The sequence below is a fragment of the Oreochromis niloticus genome, linkage group LG17, assembly GCF_001858045.2.
Source record: "Oreochromis niloticus isolate F11D_XX linkage group LG17, O_niloticus_UMD_NMBU, whole genome shotgun sequence".
In the NCBI taxonomy this organism is placed as follows: Eukaryota; Metazoa; Chordata; class Actinopteri; order Cichliformes; family Cichlidae; genus Oreochromis; species Oreochromis niloticus.
The window spans coordinates 14,088,227-14,112,051 of NC_031981.2; the positions used below are offsets into that span (position 1 = coordinate 14,088,227).

The 23,825-nt window shown below is 40.2% G+C and overlaps 2 protein-coding genes across 10 annotated transcripts in view; both read right to left on the reverse strand.

The window, feature by feature from the left end:
- Positions 1–6,689, reverse strand: part of chpt1 (choline phosphotransferase 1) — a 7,796-nt gene extending 1,107 nt beyond the window's left edge. Inside the window, exons 1-8 of the mRNA XM_003452047.5 lie at positions 6,236–6,689; positions 4,211–4,358; positions 3,937–4,078; positions 2,854–2,938; positions 2,243–2,374; positions 2,005–2,163; positions 1,756–1,881; positions 1–567 (exon numbers count right to left, since the gene is read on the reverse strand). The exon at positions 1–567 is cut by the window's left edge and continues 1,107 nt beyond it. Coding sequence (XP_003452095.1) covers positions 451–567; positions 1,756–1,881; positions 2,005–2,163; positions 2,243–2,374; positions 2,854–2,938; positions 3,937–4,078; positions 4,211–4,358; positions 6,236–6,475 — 1,149 coding nt within the window. The 5' untranslated portion in view covers positions 6,476–6,689 and the 3' untranslated portion in view covers positions 1–450. The remainder of the gene's footprint in view (positions 568–1,755; positions 1,882–2,004; positions 2,164–2,242; positions 2,375–2,853; positions 2,939–3,936; positions 4,079–4,210; positions 4,359–6,235) is intronic.
- A 4,518-nt stretch (positions 6,690–11,207) lies between these two features.
- The window catches only part of mybpc1 (myosin binding protein C1), a 37,666-nt gene continuing 25,048 nt past the window's right edge, over positions 11,208–23,825 (reverse strand). For 8 of the 9 annotated variants that reach the window (XM_013275600.2, XM_013275599.2, XM_013275598.2 and 5 more), the window contains 19 exons: positions 23,530–23,538; positions 23,143–23,267; positions 22,941–23,046; positions 21,972–22,138; positions 21,708–21,873; positions 21,522–21,628; positions 21,286–21,422; positions 19,785–19,944; positions 19,588–19,692; positions 19,316–19,504; positions 18,644–18,778; positions 17,557–17,724; positions 17,342–17,430; positions 17,071–17,266; positions 16,810–16,949; positions 16,561–16,720; positions 15,997–16,133; positions 15,735–15,921; positions 11,208–12,037 (listed from right to left, as the gene is read on the reverse strand). In XM_013275600.2, the coding sequence (XP_013131054.1) occupies positions 11,940–12,037; positions 15,735–15,921; positions 15,997–16,133; positions 16,561–16,720; positions 16,810–16,949; positions 17,071–17,266; positions 17,342–17,430; positions 17,557–17,724; positions 18,644–18,778; positions 19,316–19,504; positions 19,588–19,692; positions 19,785–19,944; positions 21,286–21,422; positions 21,522–21,628; positions 21,708–21,873; positions 21,972–22,138; positions 22,941–23,046; positions 23,143–23,267; positions 23,530–23,538 (2,581 nt within the window). In that variant the 3' untranslated portion in view covers positions 11,208–11,939. Of the gene's footprint in view, positions 12,038–13,455; positions 13,495–15,734; positions 15,922–15,996; positions 16,134–16,560; positions 16,721–16,809; positions 16,950–17,070; positions 17,267–17,341; positions 17,431–17,556; positions 17,725–18,643; positions 18,779–19,315; positions 19,505–19,587; positions 19,693–19,784; positions 19,945–21,285; positions 21,423–21,521; positions 21,629–21,707; positions 21,874–21,971; positions 22,139–22,940; positions 23,047–23,142; positions 23,268–23,529; positions 23,539–23,825 lie in introns of all 9 variants that reach the window. The other variant, XM_013275595.2, reaches the window with a different exon arrangement.

Genomic DNA, 23,825 nt, shown 5'->3' on the forward strand with positions numbered 1-23,825 from the left:
TGAGGAACATTTATCCATATTTAAAGCTCACTTAAATGCTTTGATATTTGCCCAAACTAAAAAATACCTATTAAAAGAATTTTTTTTGGTATTTTGTGTTGAATAAGCTGGAAGTGCCAAATGATGTTCAAAAAATTAAATCTAACAACATGCATTTACCTTGAAATTAAAATCTGAAAGACTTCATCAGGCAACTGGGTTTTCAAGGGAAACTTGGGTTAATTTTTCATTCAACAGATCCATGCTTGGTTGTTTTTTTTTTCTTTTTTTGTATCAAGGTGGTTTTATCTTTCCTTTTAGTAGGTGTGAGTTTTAATCTGAAGTGGTTACTTTGTCGAGGCTGCAGTGGCTCGAGGTCGAGGGTTTCTCCTCGTCATCGCGGTCGCTGTCTGCTTTCAGGAGCGGGAAGAGATCTGCGTCTCCTCCCGCCTCCTCCCGCCGGGCAAACCGTCAGTCGCGGTGCGACTGGCTCGGCGTTGTGATGCTAAAGACGTGGATGCGCAGGTGTGAGGCGATCTGGATGCACACGCCCGTGCAGTAGCGTATCAAATCCACAGTGGATAGGACCTGGAGCAAAAATATAAAGACTTATTATGTTGATATACTAAGTGATATACTAATTTGAGATGTAATACAGGCCCCTAACAGACAGCATCATTAAATGGTACCACAAAGGATGATACAAGAACAGCCACTGGATACAGCAAGGAAGTAAGTTACATGGAAATCTTTAGTTTTGTAGCAACTTCCTTTCCTCCATTTAAAAAGTAAAGCAGTTCACTGCCAAGGACCCTTAGACACGCATGAACTTCTGGTTGGTGAGGGCTGAAGGACTGACACACACTTTCCCACAGTGTCTCTCTAATTTGTCAAAACTAAGTAACCAACTTCCTGCTTCCTGTTTATGCAATCACATATTTTCTTGTTGTCATGGATTGCTATTATTTATGAAATGATCCTAACACGCATGTTTAGATGGACAATAAGTATTGCTATATAAGGAAAACCAGTAAGCCAGAACCTGTAATACCGAAATGTGATTACTGATATTAGTAACACTTTTGCCCTCCCTACTGTGACATGTCAGTGTCAAATGAGGAAAACGTGTTTGCACACCAACGCTGGCTCCAAATTCAAATGGTGGTTTCCCATCAGCTATTAATATATTTGTTGACTGTGATCTCTTAGTGATTATCAGCGCACCATCTCGGCCGTCACACTGACGAAAGATTACAATTTATAGTAGAAAACATGGCTTTAAAGTTCTTTTAACGTTTTTAAACCTTATTTATCCTTTCAAAGCTGATCAGCTGGAAACCCTGCGGGGGTTTGAAACAGCGTGTGAGATACAACACGAGTCATGGATGTCAAAGGATGGTTTATCACAAGTCATCTCAATTGCATTGTAGAAACTGTGTGCTCTTTGAACCACAACTATAATGATTAGATGGCAACTAGCAGAGATAAGAGTCCCACAGACAGAAGTGAAAGTCGCTGTGCTTATGAGAAGTTGATTTAACTGTGTGCGTATTAGTCATCAATGCTGACGTGTCCTGCAAGTATTTCAAGGCACTCCAATCTTATTTCTCTATTGTCACCATTATAATGAAAAGCGCTCAACTGAATAAAGTATGCAAGGAAAATAATTTAAGGCATTAACTGTATACACAAAAAGGTAAAAGAGCAAAGAATGTGGCTACTTAGAGGTGACAAAAAGGGTGGGGCTGCATTTTAAACAAAGAGTGCAGTACTAACCATGGCGATCCAGAGGACTATGTGTTCGTCAATGAAGCTGTTAAAGTACTGGTTGAGGAAAAGGAGGCCAGGCCCAATAAAGGCTGGGTCTGGGAGGTATAACTCACTCTTGGTCATGTGTGCCATCTACAGAGAAGATTCAAGAAAGAAAGAAAACACAGGTTAAACACTGGGTTAAACGATGGGTTAAAACACACAAAAGAAGATATGTGACAGTTCATTCAGGCGATTAAGAGAAAACCAACGTACCACCAGCTTGTTGGAAATCTTGGCGATAACCATGCCAAAGGTGAGCAGGTACAAACAGGGGTGGTGCTCAAACAGGTGGCTGGATGACTTCTTGAAAATGATGAAGGCCAGTGTAAGGATGAGGCCGATGTGCAAACCGGGACTCAGCACGCTGGTGTCCTGAAGGGCAGAAAAGTTGATTAGTTTTTGTGTTTTACACATTTTTTTATATTAAAATAATGCTGTATTTAGAACTTACAGCCACAGTGGAGCCATTTTTGCCAACCCCTCCATTCAAAATGACATAGAAATAGTTGTAACAGGAGTACAGGGCTCCCCCGATGATGCCCATGACGGGGAAGGCATACAGCTTCAGTCCGATGATGGGCAACTATGGGAACACATTGAGGTCAAAATAAAGAGAAAACAAGAAGCATTCTCCTTATAAAATAGAAAAGTGCTTATATGAAAGCTGCAGCATGCTGAGCATGATGGGAGGGCAAAGCAAATAAATAAATAAATATATCCAAATAAAACACAAACAAATGCGGGCGACATCATCAGCTTTTTGAGCCAGATCATGTCCAGTAGATGACCTGTTGCCATGGCGTTAGCTACCCATATTTACCTTCTCACTTCTCTCATGTGATGTTAAGTCAAGCCTCCAAAGGCAGCACAGAGTAAAAGTAAAACACAAATTCTATTTAAAGACTAGCAGGACAACTAAAGCCTAAGAAGTGATTCAGTTAGTTTGTCTGGTGTAAAAACTAAGGAGAAAAAGGTTTGACTATACACTTGAGGTGAAATGGAAGTGTCCTTGTGTGTACACTATTTGTGCAGGCGAGTGTGAAGAAATGGATTCTCAGTTACCGTGTACTGCCAAAGGCTCACGCCTCCGAAAGCTGACATCACATACATGATTACGATGGCGACTTGCACCTCTGTGACATCAACCCTGTGCAGAACATGAGGGAAGTGTGACATAAGTGACAGTGTGAAGGTTTAACAACAGCATCGGTACTGCAGCATTTTCCAAATGCCAATGTGTGACCGGATCCTACAATGAGATGTTCTCATAAAACAAGGCGTTCAATACGGGGCTGTGGTTCTTTTCTCATCTTCCAGGGGAACACAAACACCTCATACCAACTGTCAGGCATGGTGGTGTGAGGGTGTTGGTTTGGGCTGGTTTGTAGCCACAGGACCTGTGATCACTGAGTGAGCCATGAACTCCTCTGTATACCAAAAGCATTAAATACAAGACCATCTGTCTGACAGCTAAAGCTTAGGCCAAACTGGGTCATGCAACAGGACAAATATCCCAGGCACAGCAGCAAATCTACAACAGAATGATTGATAAATAAGAGTATAAAATGTTCAAATGGCCAAGTCAAAGTCCAGACCTCAATCTAATTGAAATGCTGTGGTGGGACCTGAAGAGAGATGTGCGTAAACCAGTGCCCACAAATCTCAATGAACTAAAGCAACATTGTAAAGAAGAGTGGGCCATAATAATGTGAGAGACTGCTGAAGTCACACAGAATAAAAGCAGGTGGCAAAATAAGCTAAAAGTGGTTATACAAGCTACTGAATCATGGAGTATACTCAATTTTTCAAAGGACTGCTTAGAGCCCTAGAAACTTTCTTTTTTCCCCACGTGACTATATGAGTTGGTGGTAAATGCACTGAAGGATTATTTAGGCAACTGGAACCTGGACTGTTCACTAGCAACCAACTATCACATGCAAAGCAATGCATGACAAGTTAAACACTTTACATGTGGACGGGGCTTGAACGGTCTTCTTTGGGGTTGACCTGCCAGTGCAAGTGGCTTGCCAGGCAAATTAGCTTACTGTCTTCAAGTTATTTTATCATTCAGTGTTGCAAACTAATAACGATGCCCATTTTCTTATATTAAGAGAAAAATACATTTAAAATGAATATTTGACTTACAGGCCAAAGCGGAGCGTCCCGGACACATAGGTCTGCCAGTGGGCGCAGAAAAACATAAACATCCCAATAAAACCACAGAAGAAAATCCAGTTTGGATATTGTCCTATTCCACATGAAATGCACGTTCCCACAGCAACAAAGACTGGAAGAGAATCACCGAGGTAAGCACATTAAAGTCATATTAATGAAATTAAAGCCAAAGCTTTGTTTACTAACATGCTACAGTCAGTTTATTATAATCAAACACAGCAGACTTCAGGGTTTAGGAGATTACCTGTAGAGACTGCATCACAGCCATGGTCGAAGAGCTCACCAAGGGCTGAGCTGCTGTTTGTCCTCCTGGCCTGTTTCCCATCAATAGCATCCAGAGACTGGTAGATGAAGAGCCCCAGAGCAGACAGGATGAAAGCCCATGATGGAGCCTGAAGCCAGGGAAGGGATGACAGAGGGAGACTGAAAGTTACACACCCATTCTTACAACACAGATAATCACCTAATTAGTCAAATCTATTTAAGCTACTTAAAATACAGATAGTTGTAGAGCGAAAGAAAATGGTGGGTAACTGGTGAAAGGCCAAATTTTAATCTGTGGGTGCCATCCCCCTGCAAAACCACAGGGACCAAGGGACCACTTTAGACCCACCCCACTTCCTTTGAAACCTAGAAACATATAATACTTAAAAATTGCAGTTGCAGTTGTTGACCAGATTGCAAGATGGTCTCTACTTTAATCATATCTGTATTTCACAACTTTAATTATTATTCATATGAGGGGGGAGAGGAGGGTTGTGTAACTTGTTAAGGTATTGGATTTTCAGAAGTTGTTTGTTTTGGATTTAATGGAACTTTTGAATTCATACATGTGTGCACTGTTGGATTTAAATAATACTTATGTGTCATATCTGCTACATCTCTCTGAAGTGTGTAGTAGGAGGGAATCCACCTGACTAGACCAGTTCAGCTCCTCTTTACTAGGTTGGAGGTTATGGACCATCTGGACAGCAATGCTGGCCAACATAGCATGTTTGCAAAACTACAATGTGTGTGTACGTGTGTGTGTGTGTGTGTGTGAGAGAGAGCATTTGTGTAAGCCTGTGACTGAGAGAGAGAGAGAACCACACACAAAGACAGAGTGTGTTTCAACAGAGATGAAGCACATGTCCCAAAAGCCTTGTTTAAGTTTATCACAGCAGTGACTTGAGGGAAAACTCTGACCTATTTCCATAGGCTCTGATGAATTCCTGTGAATGTGTGTTTGTTTGCACAGCGATGGGACTTAACTCTTAACTCTCCATAAATAAAAGCGTACACTGTATGCCTCAACCAATGCAGAATAACAGTAGAGGAAACTTGTGGAGTCAGTGGGAGTGCATGGACTTTGACTCAGGTGCAAGGTTGTCATAGTTAGAACGAACAAAGGTGCAAGTCTGATAAACTCACCAACCTGTGCATGAGCAGCTGGACCCACTGCTGCAGGGACAGACAGGTTTACTGTGCCCTAGGTCAACTTGCTACCTGCATGGCACACTTTCTATAGTATTCTTAGATTACAGAATAATATAGAGGCGTTTCAAAATCAGCTTACTCATTTAAATAAGTATATTTTTGTCTGGTTAAGGGCTAGACACCCCGCCCCCTTTTATATTTTACTTCTTAATTACTAATAAATGGCTGCTAAATGATTAGCCTCTTCTCTGATAGATAGTGGCCTGAAGTGAAACAATGAAACAAATTGTTGTTTTGACACCAACAGCACTGCGTCACATGAGGCCTTTGAACTTTCAACTTTCTAATGTCACATGACCGCCGATATATCTGTTCCCAATACAGTTATTCTTGTCCACGTCGTCCCTAATACGATTAAAACCCATTTTAAAGCTTCTCGGCTTGCTTGTGGCCATGCTTGGGTTTAAAAAAAAGAGAGAAAACAGTTTTCCTGAAACACCTGGAGACGGACTCCAAGCTTACTTCAGCTTACACTAAAAAATTTAAATTTAGCTGTTTGACACAACAGAACAGTCCCCAAAATACAGCCCCTGCGGCGTTAGCTAGTATCACGGCCCCATCTATAAGGTAGATATGACGTTAAAATACAAGCAGCTGTGAAGCTCAAATGTTTGCCGAATTAGTAAGTATCCCCAATGGACTCAGTAAATATAATCAATCCTATTTGTTGAGCTATCTGGGCCTTACAGGTTGCCGTGTATCTTTAGCCTACGCATTTTCTAAATGGAGGACGGTCTTTTCATAGCAGAGATGGGTAGACGTTTGAAACTTTAGCCCCAGTCGCTATACTCACCTCTTCTGTTGCCGTGGGACAATAATACACAAGCACCAACGTGGAGAGGACATTAACCAGCAGTCCAACAATAGTCAGTGTGTTTGGTGCGATCCATGTCGGTATCTGCTGGACGAGCCAGTTCCAGTAGATCTGACACGGCGGCTCAAATAGGGATCTACCGGAGGCGCTGTATTTATGCTCCTCCAGCCGCTTCAGTTGAGCGGGTGACAACGGCTCTGGCCACAGGAAATGTGGCATTATTTTTCTGCCTCGTCACTCCTCTGAGTACCGCAAAAACTCCCCGATATTCCCGGGTGGTGTTTCAGACAGGGTTGGCCGACTCCAGGAGACAGCAACAGCTCATCTGGTATATCTAGGTAGACGAGCAGCAGAGGCCATTTCCACAGCGGAACCAAGCGCTGTGGATGTCTATACGTTTCTGATCGAGGTGCGTCTCGGCAGGAAGCGAAGGTCCGGAAGGGATAACGTGGCTATCTACCGGGAAATTTAAATGCACATAGCCTGCGCCTAAGAGTGTATAACACTGTGATATAACCATCTGGTTGGCTTATAAACTTGCTAAAATACAAGCAAACGTAAGCACACATTGTATGACTGGCAGATGTATTAGGCCCATAATTACCTCATTCATGTAGGTTAAGCCTTATAATTTAAAAACTATGATTCTTAAAAGTGTAGGTGGTATCATCAACATATAGAAAGTACCACACAAACATCTACAATATCATATCATATTTGACCTGCCTTAGTGTAGCTGTTCTCCTTGTGCTTCTTATTCACTTTGTTAGTTAAACTAAAAACTAAACTTAGATTAAAAAAAATGTTAATTTTAGTTAATTTAATTAATAGTTAATTTTAGAAGAAAAAACCCCACCTGGAATACTGCTGTGTTCTTTTAAAGATTAACTAATATAAATTTAAAAGAAAAAATAAGGTAAACATGAGTTGTGTTTTTGCAAAGCTTTGAAAAGTGTGGATTTGTAAATGGATCGCACATCAAATGATAAAAATAATCCGAAATATTAGCCTACTTTCTGTAGGTCTGTTTAGGATACTTGGGCTAATAATCATAGTTTCTAAGTTAAAGGGTTTAATTTGCTGCATTAGAGGGATTTGATTCTTTATGTTCACAGAGATTGGATTGTTTACATGACTACAACTGAGGTAGGGCTGCTCGATTATGGCAAAAATGATAATCACGATTATTTTCACTGAAATTGAGATCTTGATTATTTGACGATATTTATTTAACAATAACAATGTATTGAATAATGGCTTTAAAGACTGTCAAAAAATAATATAAAATAGTGTGCAAATACTGATTACAGTGCAAATGTTTGCAATATAAAAAATAAATGAAAAATGTAAACATCTATGTTTAGTGAACTTCAAAATACTGCACAATATTTGATCCACGTCTGACTCCGCAAATATGAAATATTTGAGGGAACATTGGTGGAAATTTCCACCAATGTTCCCTCAAATATTTCATGTGTCTGAGCGAACACACAAACTCCCTGAGCGGTCCCTTGGACCACTGTGAGCGACATCAGACGTGTGCACTGTGGTCACGCCAGCATCAAATCCATCCAAGTTACATGGTTTATTAAAATAATCAAATTACAGCATTTACATTTCTGTTAGACTACTTTTAATTAACTGCTTTAGCCCACTTACAGTGAAAATGTAAAAAAAATCTTGTTCATGACCTGTGTAGTATGTTAACACTATTGGAAGTAAAAATAACTTGAACTCCAATTTTGAAAACACAACTTTCTTTCTTTTCTTTTTTTTCATAAAGCTCTGACTTGTATTATGAGTCTGTGGTCTGGGAGAGAGTCCTGTAACTCTCTGTCTGCAAAATACAGTATATAATGACCAATGTTGGGCAATTAATTATATAGTTACTACTTCAAAAAAGTAACTCACTTTGGCAAACAACAAAGTTTTTTGCAGCTATTTATTTTTTTAATGCAGCCAAGGCGTTTTTTTTTAAATAAACATTTCAAACTATTTACAGAACATTCAGTTGTTCTGCATCAAATCTGATGCCACACAAATTATTTGTGCCACTCCAAAAATAATTTCTGTCCACTATGAGATAAAGGAGAACAACAGCCTGATACCCGCAGGCCTGACAACAGCAGATGTATCACTCCTGTAACACCTGTAACATTCAGCAGCCGCCTCATTGTTCTGACACACACAACAAAACTATTGACTACACTACACACTAACTACACAAGATTTGCTCTAAACGTCTCAAATCTCTCACATCTCAAAGCACCGCCGTCACTCCTAAAACTTCCCCCCGTTTCTTAACAACTAGATGCCACGTTGCCATATCATTTTTTGATTGGTCGACACGGTACTTTTTTCAACCAATAGGAAAGGGTGGGGGGTTTTTTGGTTTTGTTTTTGCTCACAAGCGGAGAGTCCTTTCTAGCGTTTTCCGTTTTTACCGTTTCTTCCCGCAGTAAATATAAACAACGATAGTATTCAGGAAGAAAACCAAACATTGCATATATTTTTATCATAACTCTGGTTTTACATGGCCTATCAACACAATTTAAAAACTGGTCCACACTTTTTCCGTCAATTGTTCCGTCTGTCCTGCTCACATCTCCAATGGTTGTACACATTGTCATTAATGTGGCTTCACTGCACATCAGCCACGCGGCTTTCCTAGCTAAAACACCGATGTCGGCACATAAGGACGCTGTCATAGCCTGTCAACGACGTTGATTAGCTGCGTATATACGAATGTGAATCGCATTATTGGTTGGACTATAGGATAAGGTGGCATCGTTCTAATCCCATACAGGAGCAGCCAGTCACTTACTGACTAACACTGCAAAACAGAATTGTTAAAGTTTTAATTTTAATTTCAATTCAGGTTAGATTTTTTTGTGCGCAACGCAGATTTTCTGTGCGCAGGGACCGTGCCAGCAGTGCGCAATTGCGCACGTGCGCAGCTTACAGGAAACATTGGTTTCCACACCACTGAAGTCGTTTTATCTCTCTTTTCAACCAACGGCATTCGTTCTTCAGCAGCCATTATCCTCTCCTCTCCAAATAACTTCTGCTTAGCTTTCCGAGCTTTCCGAGCTTCCCTCGGGTCCTCTTAATTGCTGTGACGCGTGTTCGAAACGCAGAGAGGTGCGCTCGATTTGTCACACGGAGCAGCGCGAGAGTAAAGCACGAGGGAGGTGCTAATAATCGGCTCAGTCATTTTTAATGATCGTTGAAAACCCAGATCGTAATCGAGATTAAAATTCGATTAATTGAGCAGCCCTAAACTGAGGTGTTGTAGTGTAATACCTGTGTCATACCTATACTCTTAATTTGAAGAATACCCCCTGTAACTGTTTATAATATGTTTGGGTTCACAAATGAATCTCCTAATAAATTTCTCTAGCATTTGGTTATTGGATCTAAGATTATTTATTAAAATTAAATAAGTATATTTTTGTCTGGTTAATTAAACTCTCTCTCTCTCTTGCTGATATATATATATATATGTATATATGAATGGTTTTTTCTTTAAGGCAGAACCCGGAGTCTGAGAAAAAATTAGAGAAACATTAGGTGTAATTAGGGTAACTGGCAGCAGGTGAGTAAACATGACTGGATATAAAAAGAGCACCTTACAAAGTGAGATGAAAGTAAGTAGAGTGTGTCAGAAGTAAAGATGGAGGTTTACCAATATGCAAAACACTCTGTACAAAGTTTCATAATAATGTTCCTCATCATAAAGACTTTGTGAAGACTTTAATAACTCATCATCTACAGTACATAATATTATCAAAAGTGTCAGGGTCCCTGGGCCGTGGACCCAGGAGGATTTATTTCTCTAGGGGTTTTTGTCCATGTCCATGTCTGTCTACACTTGTACACTCTCTGTTCTCTGTCTCTGAGGTTGTCTGATCTGTTGTGTCAAGTGAGCCTTGTCTTCCCAGTTAGTCAGTTAGTTGTTTACCTTTTCCCTGTGTCAAGGTCACATGTCTTAGTCTGGGTCTTCATTACTTCCTGTTTTTATTTTACTTCTACTCCCTTGTCTCATATGCATTATGGCGAGTTTGCTTTCCCTCGTTTCATTAGTTAGATTCTAATCAGCTGTGTTCCCCAGGTGTCTCCACTGGGGAATACAGCAGTCTCTGACGGTATGGGAATTGGCAGCTTGCACATCTGGAAAGGCTGAAATGCTGATGCTGAAAGGTATATACAGGTTTTAGAACAACATATGCTCCCATCCAGACAGTTTTTTTTCAGAAAAGGTCTTGCATTTTCAGCAAGACAATGCTAAACCACATACTGCATCTAAGACAATAGCAGGGCTTTGTAGTAGAAGAAAGCAGGTGCTGAACCGGCCTACAGACATTTGGAGCATAATGAAATGAAAAATACAACAGAAAAGACCCAGGCCTGCCTTTATCAGACATGAATGGGAAAAAAAAATCCTCTCCCAAAAGTCCAGTAACTGTTTTCTTCAGTGTACAGACTGTCCCGACCTTTTAAGATTTGTTTTGCCATCAAAATGGGTGTTTGTTCTTTCCGTCTTCAGATGGCACATTTTCTCAGTTTAAATATTTTATGTTTTCTATATTCTATTGTGAATAAACTATGGTTTTATGAGATTTGCCATTAAAAAATGGGTTATTCCGTGTCAATATCTGTGCCAATACTCTGTGTCAACTTTTGAGCATCACAGTAGGTCTCCTTTAACTAACCCCCTGTTTATATGGTCAAGTCAGTATATTCAAACATAAGACCTTCCATATGTCAGAGCATATTTTCCAGATCTCACATACATGACTCATTCCATAAACTCTCATTCTATTTCTAGTTTGCAAAATAAATAAATATGACTAAAATGAATTAATGAGGTCAATTACACAGTGAATCTGTCACAGACTAGAAAAGAAGATTAATTCCTACAACACAAGAGTACACAAATCAACAACAGAGATACTATTTTTTAAAGTGTTTTTTATTGTTGTCCACAGGTTGTAATTACAAAGGTAAAGGCATGCACACATGTTTTAACCCCAATCAAACCTCAGCCCAGTATGAATCCAAGAATTCAAAAGTTTGATGCCATGTATGGACTGTGTGTAAATCTCTATATTGTCTTACTAACTCAACAGAAAAAGTGAAATATCAATGTGATTCATATCAGAAGAGTGAAAACATTCATTTGTCCAACATTACTCAAGTCTGTTCTCACTTTTTTTTTTGCCATGTATTAGTTCACTGACACCCTTTAAACATCAAACTAAATCTTTCAGAGCCCAGAAGTAATCAGTCACCTTCAAAAAGCACTCCTGACGAAAATCCACATAAAAATAGTCTAGCCGTGTGTCACTGTTTGTGCACCATGAGCTTGTTTTTTTTCACACTACAATTCCTTATTAAAGCTAGAACCAAAACACTGCCAACATGCATCTCAGCTGAGTCTCTCAAACTTAACAGAGTGATAAAGAAGATGAACTGCCTTTTTTTTTTCTTATGGTAACTAGCTCCAAAGCTGCACACAGCATACCACACCGGACTGGTATACCCTCCCTCACACCCATCCACCTTTCCCACCTTCCCTCCATCCACCTGCAGGCTGCTGACCTCAGCAGTTGAGAGAACAGGGTAACTAGGGGCATCAGATGTTTGCAAAGCCAAAAATGTCTTATTGCACTGTGCTCAGTTTTTACTTCTCTTGCTCAACAACCTTCGACTCGGTCATATACTTGTCAATCAGATGTAGGGGCACTCCACGTTGCATGAGTTCATAGAAGGTGAAGCCTCCTAAAGGACAGGGAGAAAAACTCGCTTAGAATATTGCTGTGAGGCACAGAGACATATGTGGAGAGTGAAAAACAGAGAGGGGAAGATGAAGGAGAAAAGCTGAAGGGCAATAGGGTGAGCAGAGAAAAGCAAATAAAACTCAATGGAGAGAACCACAAGCTCTAAAGAGGGAAAGAGGGTGGTCAGGATGGCTTCTGTATGCAATGCCGACCCAGTTTGTCCCAGTTCCATAGTATATACTAACTGCCTTTGTATGTCTTTTTGCACAGTATACAAGAGTTTAAAGGCATGCTATCATTACAGTAGCTAACAGGCTAGCAATAAAAGCATACTGCATTCTAATAATGATCACTAAACACAAAATACAGGTGATTGGAATTTCATCCATTTATTTGGTAATTTGTAGTGAAGAAAATTATTAATTAGAGCAAATATGGACTATGCAGGACTTTTAGTACATGCAGTTTTAAATGAAGGGATCTGTGGCACAAGATGCAAAGTCACTGACTTCACCTAGGTGTACAAAATTTGATCTAAAAGTTTCTCCCAAATTCTCAACACCACTTGGAAGCAAAATATAAAGAAAATACAGGTGGCACAAGACTTTTGCACAGCACTGTATGTGACATAAAATAGGGACAAGCACAATAGTTCTGCTTTGATATTACAAAAGCAATCAACTAATAACACACTCAAATACAGCACTGAAAATGGAGACGAGTATTTTGTCACTTTCACCACGTGAACGCAGTGTAAATCCTGCATATTTGCTCAGTATTAGTGCATAGTATGGAACTGGGCCACAGCATACAAGCACAAGCACAGCTGATTCCACAACATGTTTCGATTCAGGTCTGCAATCTTTTCCAAAAAATTAATAAATAATGTCTCCAGTCATCTGCAACAAGCAAAAACCTACAAAATACAGTATATATAATTTCTGCCGCTTTTATGCATACACCACTCGTCAGGCAGGTCCAAACATAAAATATAGTTTAGTATGTTTTCTTTGGTGTTTGATGTTGTTCAGCCACAGTCAATGCCTTCATAGCATAGAGCTTCTCAGTCCCTTCAGATGATGCACTTGATATCTCAGCAAAGGTTAGAAGATTTGCAAACCTTTTACTCACTTAATTTCTGCTACGGGTTACAAAAAAGAGAGTCTCACAATATCACGCCAACAATCAATTCAAATATTCAAAACTGAGCTATTAAAGTCAGCCAGGTACAGCAATCCAGGTTAAAAAAAAAACCTGGCAAAAGCCGTCATGCAAATGTGACATGTTCTGTTGGTTCTCCTCTCAAGGGGAAGAACAACTGCTAGAGACCCACAAGCTGAGAAAAGCGAGGTTGCACAGGCTTGAAGATGCATAATGAATGACATAAGCTTCATATGCCAAAACCATATGAAAGCTTACCTTATATGAGAACATACATTCACAATTCTTGAGTTTGGACTAGGAGGGAGAAGAGAAGAGAAGAGAAGAGGGGTTAAAATGTTTACATGGAGTTATATGTGCACCAGGGAAAACAGCTGAGTTATTACTGAACTCTTTTATATGAGGAGTTAACCGTGGAGCATAAAGAAGACACTGGAATCTGTGGAGCATATTTTAAGATGGAGACATTGAATAATACAAACACAAAAACATCACATGTTACATATCGTTAGCTTCATAGCATAAGTGCCTAAGTCATTGTCTGGTCAAAGTGACTTAGGCAATTATGCTATGAAGCTAACGATATGTTATTGCCTCCTGTGGTGTGACTGGTGCTGAGGTGGTGTGCTGTGATGATGAAGAGGATGGCTGGATGGACTGGACTGAATAGAGAGAGGTGTGACAACACAAGGGATAAATGTCTGCATGTTGTGGTGATGGAAAAGTGTCACCAGATATTATGTACACTGGACACACATGAAATGATTATTATTTATATATTCTCTCAAAATGGAATCCATAGACCAGTTGCACCAGGTGTTCGTAAGTTTAAGTGTAGTTAGTCAATAAGTGCAGATTTACACGTCACTTTATCAAAGTGGATTGCACAAAACAAAATAAATCTTATGCAGACAAAACTGATAAAGCTGACGTCTGACATGACACCTAAACTTTAAAATGTTATACCAATAATGGTAAATGACCCAGTTGCTTGGCTTGCATAGTGTTGGCAAGCTAGATGTGTTCATAAATTAGCAGTTACTGGCAAATAGCACATTTGCCTACAAAGTTCCTTGGTTCAGCCCCATGCACAGAAGGAGACATAATGCACTTTGGGGTTGTATCAGGAAAAGCAATTCATGTATAATATCTGCCAAATTAAACATACTGTGGATAGCCTTTGTGGATAAGGGAGCAGCTGAAAGTATCTATTTGGAAAAGTTCACCAATCTGTGACTGTTTGAAAACAGGTGTTGGGAAAAGGCCTCCAGTCCTTATAAAGTCAATGGGAAAACAGCTCTTTAACTTGACCTGTGAAAACACTTTCCTGTTTGAAATGAACCATTAAGTCTCAGTGATTCATTTTAATCATATTAAATGAATGAATGAAAAATTATTTCAAGTTTGTAAGTTTTGGTCATACACTGTTTATCCAGGTTATGCTCATTGACTAAAAAACTTGTGACTGACCAGTTTTTAGGTCAAGCGTGTGTCGTTTCACAGTCAGATCCACCCCACCTCATCACATCTGGTTTCTAAACACTGAGATTGTGACTCTGAAAACAAGAGGCTTCAAAACAGGACTTAAGAAACCAGTGGGTGATGTCACATTCATCTTTTATATCGTCTGTGGTATTTATATTACTATGTGTCTTCAATACTTATAAGGTGCCTTTCTATTTACGTGAGCATTTAAAGAACTTCGAGTTTGACTGCAAGTGTCATTCACCCAAAAATGACCCGCTCGACCTCCTGAGCCACATGCTGCCCTAAAACAGCAACTACCACCCACATGGAACAGGGGAATAGGATTAACATGACACAAGGGAAGACAGGAGGACAAGATGGGTGAATATACAGTAGATAGATATAAAGAGAGACAAGACTGACACAAACTGGGAACACAAAAGGGAATTGACTAAATAAACCTAAGGTCATTTGGAACTAAACCTAAGAACTGACTGTATGAATAAGAAACCAAGAAAGATCCTAATAAAAGCATTAGAAGAGAAAAAAATCTTGTAAGAATCCAAAGTGATTTCCCTTTTTCAGGCACTGCGACCATGTAGTTTGTCTTTTACAGCATCGAACTCTCCCAGACACCATGCATGACCAACTTACACATTACTCAAGTCTAACACATTTGATAAGTTTTAACTGTGCAACCCATCTTTGTAAATCACCAGGAACTAGTTGCTAGGAGCCTGATGAAGACTTTACCATGAATTTATGAATAGCTGGTGCAACATAGTACAGATACTTACATGTCCACCGCCTATATCGTCCCTTTGCTGAACTGCACACACAGTTCAAACACTAGCGTACCCAGGTCGAGTTGGTTTCCCAAAGTCTCTCTGCCTCTGTACGTTCAGTGATGATTGTGATCATAAATTCGTTAATAGCTTCTGTTTGCATTAAAGAAGCACATATCTTAAAAGAACATTAAAAAATACAACAAAAACATTTGGGAAACCAGACTCAGATGAACACAGGCACCCAAGGAGGAGGCCGGGGGTCATATCAAGGTCCGCACTGACCTTTGACCTCCAGTTTGCAGTCCACTTGAGCCTCTCCTAGTTCATTGATGGCCTTGCAGGTGTACATTCCACCATCATAGGGGCTGGGCTTCCTGATCTCCAGAGTGCAGACTCCTTGGCTGCTAAACATACGGTAGCGCGGATCGTCAATGATGGTTATCTTATTCTTCATCCAGATCACTTTGGGCTGCACATAGATACAGAAACATCAGCAAAGGACTCTACTGATAGGACCACTTTTACTTTTAGTTCTTCCACTTACCCTTGGGTTGGCACGCACGCTGCAGTTAAGAGTAGTGTTGTAGCCGGCCACGGCGAAAGTGTTGATAAGTGGCTGCGTGAACTTCGGCGCCTCCTTGAAGTCGTGGTCATTGTACTCTTGTGTTTTCATCTGCAAGCCTGTGGGGGTAAGGGTAAAGGAATGGGGTTGTGCATGATACTGGCTCTGAGCGGTATCATGTGGGGTATTCCCTATGTGATGAGGGAAAGACAGTTTTTTTTTATTTATCATCAGCTGAGACTGAGACACCATTGAAGGGCCTGTCAGTCATACACCGAACCCTTGGAGTTTCACAAGTGAGGCTGTGAATCAGGCTCACTTAAGGGTGGAAAACATCACTGACAGTACCTTTCAGATAAGAGCTGTAAAAAAAACCAAAACAGTAACAACAACTTTATATCGGCATGTAAGTAAAACGTGATTTCTTCCAGAGTTTCAGCTTTGGAAGCTTTTTCCTCCATCTGAAATTAGAAGATTTGGTTTTTCACAGTAAATATTTTGATCTTACTCTCACCTACACTCTCATAAACACACAGTCAGCTGTACCTTCTTTGACGATGAGAGCACTCTTTTTGGTTTGGGTGGCGGTTTCACTCAGGCCACACATATTCTCAGAGAAGATCCTGAAGAAGTACTCGTTCCCAACTACCAGTTCTGTGATGGTAATACAGTTGCGATGGTAGTGCTCAATGCACGTGAACCATTCCTAAAAAGAGTAAAGCATGTGAGCTGAACACTCTGGAGATATAGCGTATCTAGAATGGTTTTCATTTGCAGTATGAGACTATCTTCTACCATTGTCTTTTTGTCTGCTTTTTGAATGGTGTAGCCTGTTATTGGGGCGTTCCCATTGTCCTTTGGAGGAGTCCAGACCAGAGCTACATTTCCACCCCAAACATCTTCAATATTCACACACTGAGGAGGTCCAGGTAGATCTAAAAATAGGAGAAAAAGGAATATAATCTCATAATATAGACATTCCTTATAAAGCTCCACTCTGATGTCGATGAGCACTTCTATCTTTCGTATGATCTTATAGTGATTTTGCTCACTCACCTACAATCTGTATGTCAAGTATGGCTGTGTCCACATGGTTTTCAACCTGCACTGTCATGTCATACTTCCCAGAGTGGCTGCGCTCTGCTTTGCGGATGAAGATGATGCTGTCACAGTCTGTGTTACGGATGCTAACTTGCGAAGGCTCTATAGGGATGCCATCCTTCAGCCAGGTGACCTTCGGTCGGGGTTTGCCCTGCACACAAATAGCAACATGAGCTCAGTATTTTGTTGAAGAGATGTGCAACATCAGTATAACTGGCATATTTACCATAAATGGCACCACGAGGTTGACTGTTTCTCCAACTTTGCGAATGTAAGTCTGCTTCAAGTGCCGTGGGACGCGGATCTTGGGTGGTTCTGAGGAGCAGTTGCACCAAAACGTGTGTTATAAAGGAACGTTTTATGATATCTTTTATGTCAGTATTAATTTAATTTGTTGCAGTGTTACAGCAGAACATATATAATGAACTTTAAAGAGCTCACCAACAACCTCTTTAACCAGGATAGCATGCTGCAGGGTACGTGGAGCGCTAGCTCCAGCTGCATTGACGGCTTTGACACGAACTAAAATTTTACACCCTGGACTCAGACCGGTGATGGTGTACCTGGTTTTCTCTGTCAGCTCCTTGTTGGATATTACCCAATCATTAGCTGTAAGGAAAAAAAATACAGTCATGGTGAAAAATACAATTTAAACTGGTTTCATGTCTGACTGCTTGTGTGTATGTTTTGTGGGTTAGAAGAAACAAGCTAAAAAACTTGAAGAAGTGCTTAATAAAACTGGTTTTACAGATTGGTTACATGCTACAGCGGGTCTAATTTTTTTTCTCAGCTACATCCAGTGCACTATTGTAAGTCTGGTGAATTATACTTTATACTACTTTATTATGTATTTATTATGTATTTAAAAACTACTGGCTGTTATCCTTCGGCTTCAGATTTCACTTTTACAATATTAACAGTATAGTTTCTTCTAAAGCTATTAAATAATGGTGTTTGGAATCCTAGAGATGATTGTGTAGGAAAATCCCAGTAGATCAGCAGTTTCTGAAAAACTCAGACCAGCCAGTCAGGTACCAACAACCATCCTACCTTCAAAGTTACTTAAATCACCTTTCTTCTCCATTTTGATGCTCAGTTTGAACTTCAGCAGGTCATATTGACCATGCCTACATGCCTAAATGCATTGCATTGCTGTCATGTGATTGGCTGATTAGATATTCTAGTGCAGGAACAATTATACCTAATGAAGTGGCCGAGCATGCATACACAGTAACTTGGGATTTACTCTTTGTGTATATTTTCTGTATGTCTATGTATGGACTCTTACAATATTGTATTCAGTATTTTTGTGCTGTTTTGCAATCAGTCTGGTCCAAAATCTCTGATTCTGTCAGAATTACAATACCAGCTGCATTTGGTTGCAGTTTATCCCCTTGTGTATATATGCACATATGACGTTTGCTTTTGTACAATTTGCAAAAGGAAGGCCTGAGGTTAAAAAAAAAGTGCAATAAATTGTAGGGTCTTACTATCATGTAGTTCGTTAGTCAAGTGAAATCTAACTCACTTCCTTCTACGCAATACTCCACTAAGTATCCGTCCAGCCCAGCAGCTCCAATGGTTTCAGGTGGACGCCACTTTACGGTCACAGTGGTGTCAGTAACATCATCCACGACCAGCATGGTGGGTTCACTGGTAACAGCTGTGTGGAGATAAAGGTTTTCATCACTTGGGTTTAAACAGTGAATGTGAACAAGATGAGAAAACATCCATTTTGGCAAGTCATAAACACGTGACCAAGGCGCCTCTCACTTTAGCTGGTATGCCATCAGTCTCCCTGTCAGATCTCATTAGCCCCTGCTCTTGCTATCTATTCTTGTATTCTGAATCACATTTAACTCCTGCTGAACCCTCTAACAGACCTGAGCTCCTAAACCTCTAATCCACAGACGATTTGGCAGCCATTATAAAGACATATTTAATATCCTCTAAAGCTCTTGCGTGTCCAGTGGAGGTCACAGTCAAAATGCTTGGGATAGTGGGTATGAGGGGGAACAGCTGTGTCGCTGGGGTACCAAGGGCAGATCAGACACGTGCTATCACAGGACCCCACTTTAAAATTTTCCCATTATAATAAAGCCTTATGTAAGAGTGTATTATTCTTCCTTAAATAGAATTTTTGTAGATCATAGGTCATAGGTCAGGGTTTGTGGTGCTAAGAAATGTTTGGGGGACTCACCGAGAGGAGTAAAGGCTTTGGAAGGTTCACTGGGTTTGGACACACCGATGGCGTTGACTGCAAAGATCCGCACTTCATACGGCACTCCTTCAATCATCTTCTTGGGTTCAAATGTAGTCTCCTTGATCAGGTCAAAGTTCAGTCTCATCCATCTGGAGCTCTGCTTCTTTTTTCTCTCAACGTAATAGCCTTTAGAGGGCAGGCAGAAAGTTTGTTATTTAACACCAACACATGCATGTAAAGCTTGGTAACAAGTGTGCTGCAAGGTTTACCTAATATTGGCGAGCCTCCATCGTATTTTGGAGGTTCCCATGTCATAGAACACCAATCACCACCCACCTCTGGAACCAAGGGAGCTTCAGGAGGGTCGGGGATATCTGAAGACAACACATGATTCAAAAATGATTCAAAAAGCAAGTTAAGAATTGTGTATTTTATATTTTGTTTGAAAGGTGCTGCACTGTCTTACCAACAACCTTGATTTTGACACTTGCTGTGGCTTCACCAGCCTCGTTCTGCAGGACTATCTTGTAGTTTCCTGTGTCCTCCCGCTCAGTGACCTCAATTGTCAGACTCGTATGGTCACTGTATGTCTCAGCGTGGATGCGGTGACCTGACTCGAGAATCACCTGAAGTAAAAGAGATTAAAGGCAAAAGAGACAGAAGATCTCGTGAGTACCGTATGAGGACACAAAAACAGATTTTTTTGTTCACAAATTAGTCTTTCTATGAAAAAAATTTAATTTACATAATAACTCTAAATGTGATATTCACTGACATGGTACTAACTAGCTACCAAGCAGGTTAGAACAAACGTTAAAAGTTCAATCACAAGAAGGTGAAAATAAGACGGTAACCTGCTTGCAGCTAGAAAAAAAAAATCGGTGGTTGCACTGAATGTTTTCACATTTAGTGACAGATTGCAAGTAGCTGCAGTGACTGCTTTCGCAAAGGTCAATTCTGGGAGGCAACCTGTCTCCAAATAATTACAGTCCAACAAAGTCAGCAATCACGCTTGGATAGATTAGAGGTGTGTAAATAACCAAAAATAACCAAAATAAACCAAAATTATAAATGCGGAGAGATTGACAGCACTTTGCAATCAGTCTGACTCAGTCTGCACCAACGACTCAAAGTGTCTTTGTAATAGGGGACTTGACTCAGCTGGCTGCCTTCTGGTTGTATTCCTATATAAAAGCAATGTTATCGGGTACCTCTGTCATTTGGCAGTTACATTTCTGTCCTGCAGCAACTATTTGTGGAGGTATTTCTGGTTCAGATCTCTGAGGTTCTGGCTGAACTCTGAATGCAAATAGTTAATGTGAATTTCTGCAGACAGCAAGAGATCTGAAGTTTTTTCATCACTGTTAATCCGTGTATGACCATAAATGGATTACATATAATTGTCAAGCTGACCCCATTCAATCTCAACCTGATAGCAGACTGACTCCATCATATTGCCATTTTATCACCATCTTGGCATGCCAATGTCACTTTCAGAAAGCCAGCTGACTACAAGTGGCTACAAGCATTTCAAACACAACAAGATTGCAAGTTCATTGCACATGGTGACAATAATTTGTCATGCCTCAGTGTCCAATGGCAGTTTTGCCTAGTGTTGCTCTAGCACAGTACACATGCATATAACCATAGATATATATATATATTTCATTCTTTATTAAAAAAAAAAAATACGGTTATCATCGGTAATAGTGTATCACAACACCTATGTTCCTCTTAACAGACAAAATGTCCACTACAGTGTCAGTTCTGACCAAATAACAAAAGGATGATACCTGAATATAATGAATGAAACAAATTAATATAGTCATGAGTAATATAGCCATTTTTTAATGATTCAAAGTGCATAAACAATACGGTTACTACAGACAGAGCAGTTTTGAGTTGGGCTAAGGCGCTGTTGTTTTTTGTGTTGGTAGTGGGGTGAGTACAGAATCAAAGGGCCTCACCCTTTCACCCTTCATCCACACCACTCTGGGTGCTGGTTCTCCACTGATTGGGATCTCTAAGCGGAGTTTATTTCCTGCCACGACAGTTACAGTGTTGTCTGGAAAGTTCAAGCTGTCCAAGTGTACCCTCGGAGGGTCTGCAGAAAATCAAATGAGGTCATTAGAAAGAGAGAAAGCATAAAGAAGGAGAAAAAGGAGAAAAAAAGCTCCAGTCCAGTGAAGCTAAGTTTTTGTACCAATGATGTGGATTTTGGCAGAAAGGCTCTGTGAATACCCCTCAGGTACGAAAGTGTAATCTCCTGCATCGTGAAGGGAGCTGGCTGCAATTTCAAGTCGATGGACTCTGAAAAAACAGAAATGTGTGAGACAACCATTTAATAAAAACAGCTTTGATTGAATAGAGTTCCATAGCAAGGTCATACTTATTTCTGTGTATGATGTTGATGCGATCGCTGGGTTGGATCAGCTGTCCATTCCTGTACCAGCGGCCTGGGACGTTTCCTGGGTAAATCTCACAGTGCAACTTGATGGGCTGACCCAGCAGTACCGTCATGTCCTGCAGGTCCTGGTACACCTTCAGCGGTTTCACTAAGTAAAGTATAGAGGAAGGCCAGGATAGAAGCTGTTTCTTTAAGAAAGCGTGCAAGCAGTAGAAAGAATTTAAATACAGAGAAGATGCTTCATACAGTCAACTTGTATATGAGCCTCAGAGGTGCCACCAGAGGCCATGATGGAGTATGTCCCAGTATCGTCTCGTGAGGCGTCATCAATCACCAAAAAGTGTTTAGTTCCTTCACACTTAACTCGATATCTCGATCGCACCCCTGTTGGAACCTCAACACCATTCTTCAACCTGAAAGAGCATTTGAAATGGTCACACACCGACAAAGAAGCAAGTTCCCTTTACAAGTGGAAATGCTCTTACTTTCACTATTATAAGGAGCTGTGAGTGCTACAGTTGATGGATTACACCAAAAGCTTATATAAGCTCTGATCATGATCATTTAATATCTTTTTCATGACTGCATTTCTTTCACAGAAATGATTCACCACTATCCTTCTGGGTGTTAATAATGGTTGGGCAGCTCTTCACACAGTTTTAGTAGTTTTATTAATTTCCATAGAGGTTTTCTTTTCTTGGTGCAGGGCAATAACCCGACACTTCTGAAATGGAAATTACTCACTGCATCAGCTGCCCTTCCTGACACACTCCCAAAGGGATTTGTGTCTTCCTCCAGGACTGAACCAGGGATCTCTTGTTTGTTAGCCAAAACCACTACATTAGGGAGCCACTTACTCAATGCATCAGTTAGGGTTAAATAACATGTTGCTAGCCATGGCCTATTTATGACTGCAGTAATTATCTCTAACTACCTTCTAATAAAATAATAGTTATGTCAACTAAGTTAAGTCAGACAGTAACTTTTTTTTGGCCAGACAGTATATCTGCACATTACCCCTCTGATTACTGTTTTTTTTGTAATACAAACACTTTTTAGGTTCAAATCATATTTTACCATACACTTAGTTTGAGTCACAAAGGAGCTTTTAATTTAAACTTTTTAATGATTCTCTTGTTTGTTTATAGCATAAGTCGCAATCATGTGTTATTATGTTAGTCATAGCATGTTTAAATGCTTCATGTTTATTCTTACCATTTGACTTGAGCACCTTCCTCTGACACTTCACACTCCAGCTCAATCCTCTCGTTCACTGTGGTCTTCACAGGCTCAAGACCTTTAACTATCTTAACTGGTAACTCTGTTGGACAAGAGGGAAGAAAACTAAATGATTGGCTCCTTAAGCCAACAATTCTTCATGGCTGTTTTAAAAAGGTTAAAGGTTTAATCACGTTACCTTTGACAAAAAGCTCTGTGCTACATTTCTCATCTCCTGCGACTACCGAATAGGCTGCGTCATCATTGGCGGAGCAGTTGTTGATGACCATAATCCTTTGTGTGCCCTTATGCTCAAAAATATACCTAAACAGGAAGTGCATTAATTAGATCGCTCATCATACAGTGGTCCCAAGATAAGAATGTATATTATTTCAAATTGGTGATTACAGAAAATAAACACTATTAGGAAAATCAAATGTACAGTAGCTCTAAAATGTAATTGTGATCTTTCAGTCAACATGCTTTAAAAATGCTGCACAAACCCAGAAGTGAAAATACATACAGAAAGGTGAGGCTCACAACAAAACTGTGACATGGAGAAGGGAGAGTGGATGAATGGACTTACTTCCTTTGACTTAAGGTCACCAGTGGAGCCAGAATGGGGCCGGAGCACAGGAAGTGCAGAGCAAGTGATTATGGCAGACAGGAAGGAGCACCATGATATGACAGACAAACAACAAACACAAAGAGACATCATGCCTGGAGGGGTACAGCAACAATGTTACAAGAAAGAAGATCAAATGGGAGAAAGTCTTTGGAGAAGGGAGACCTGGAGACCAAACCCAGAAAACAGCAATATCCTCCCAGATGGCTTTAACTTTAGATGGCTTTGAACAGAATTAGCTTAATACTGCTCACCTA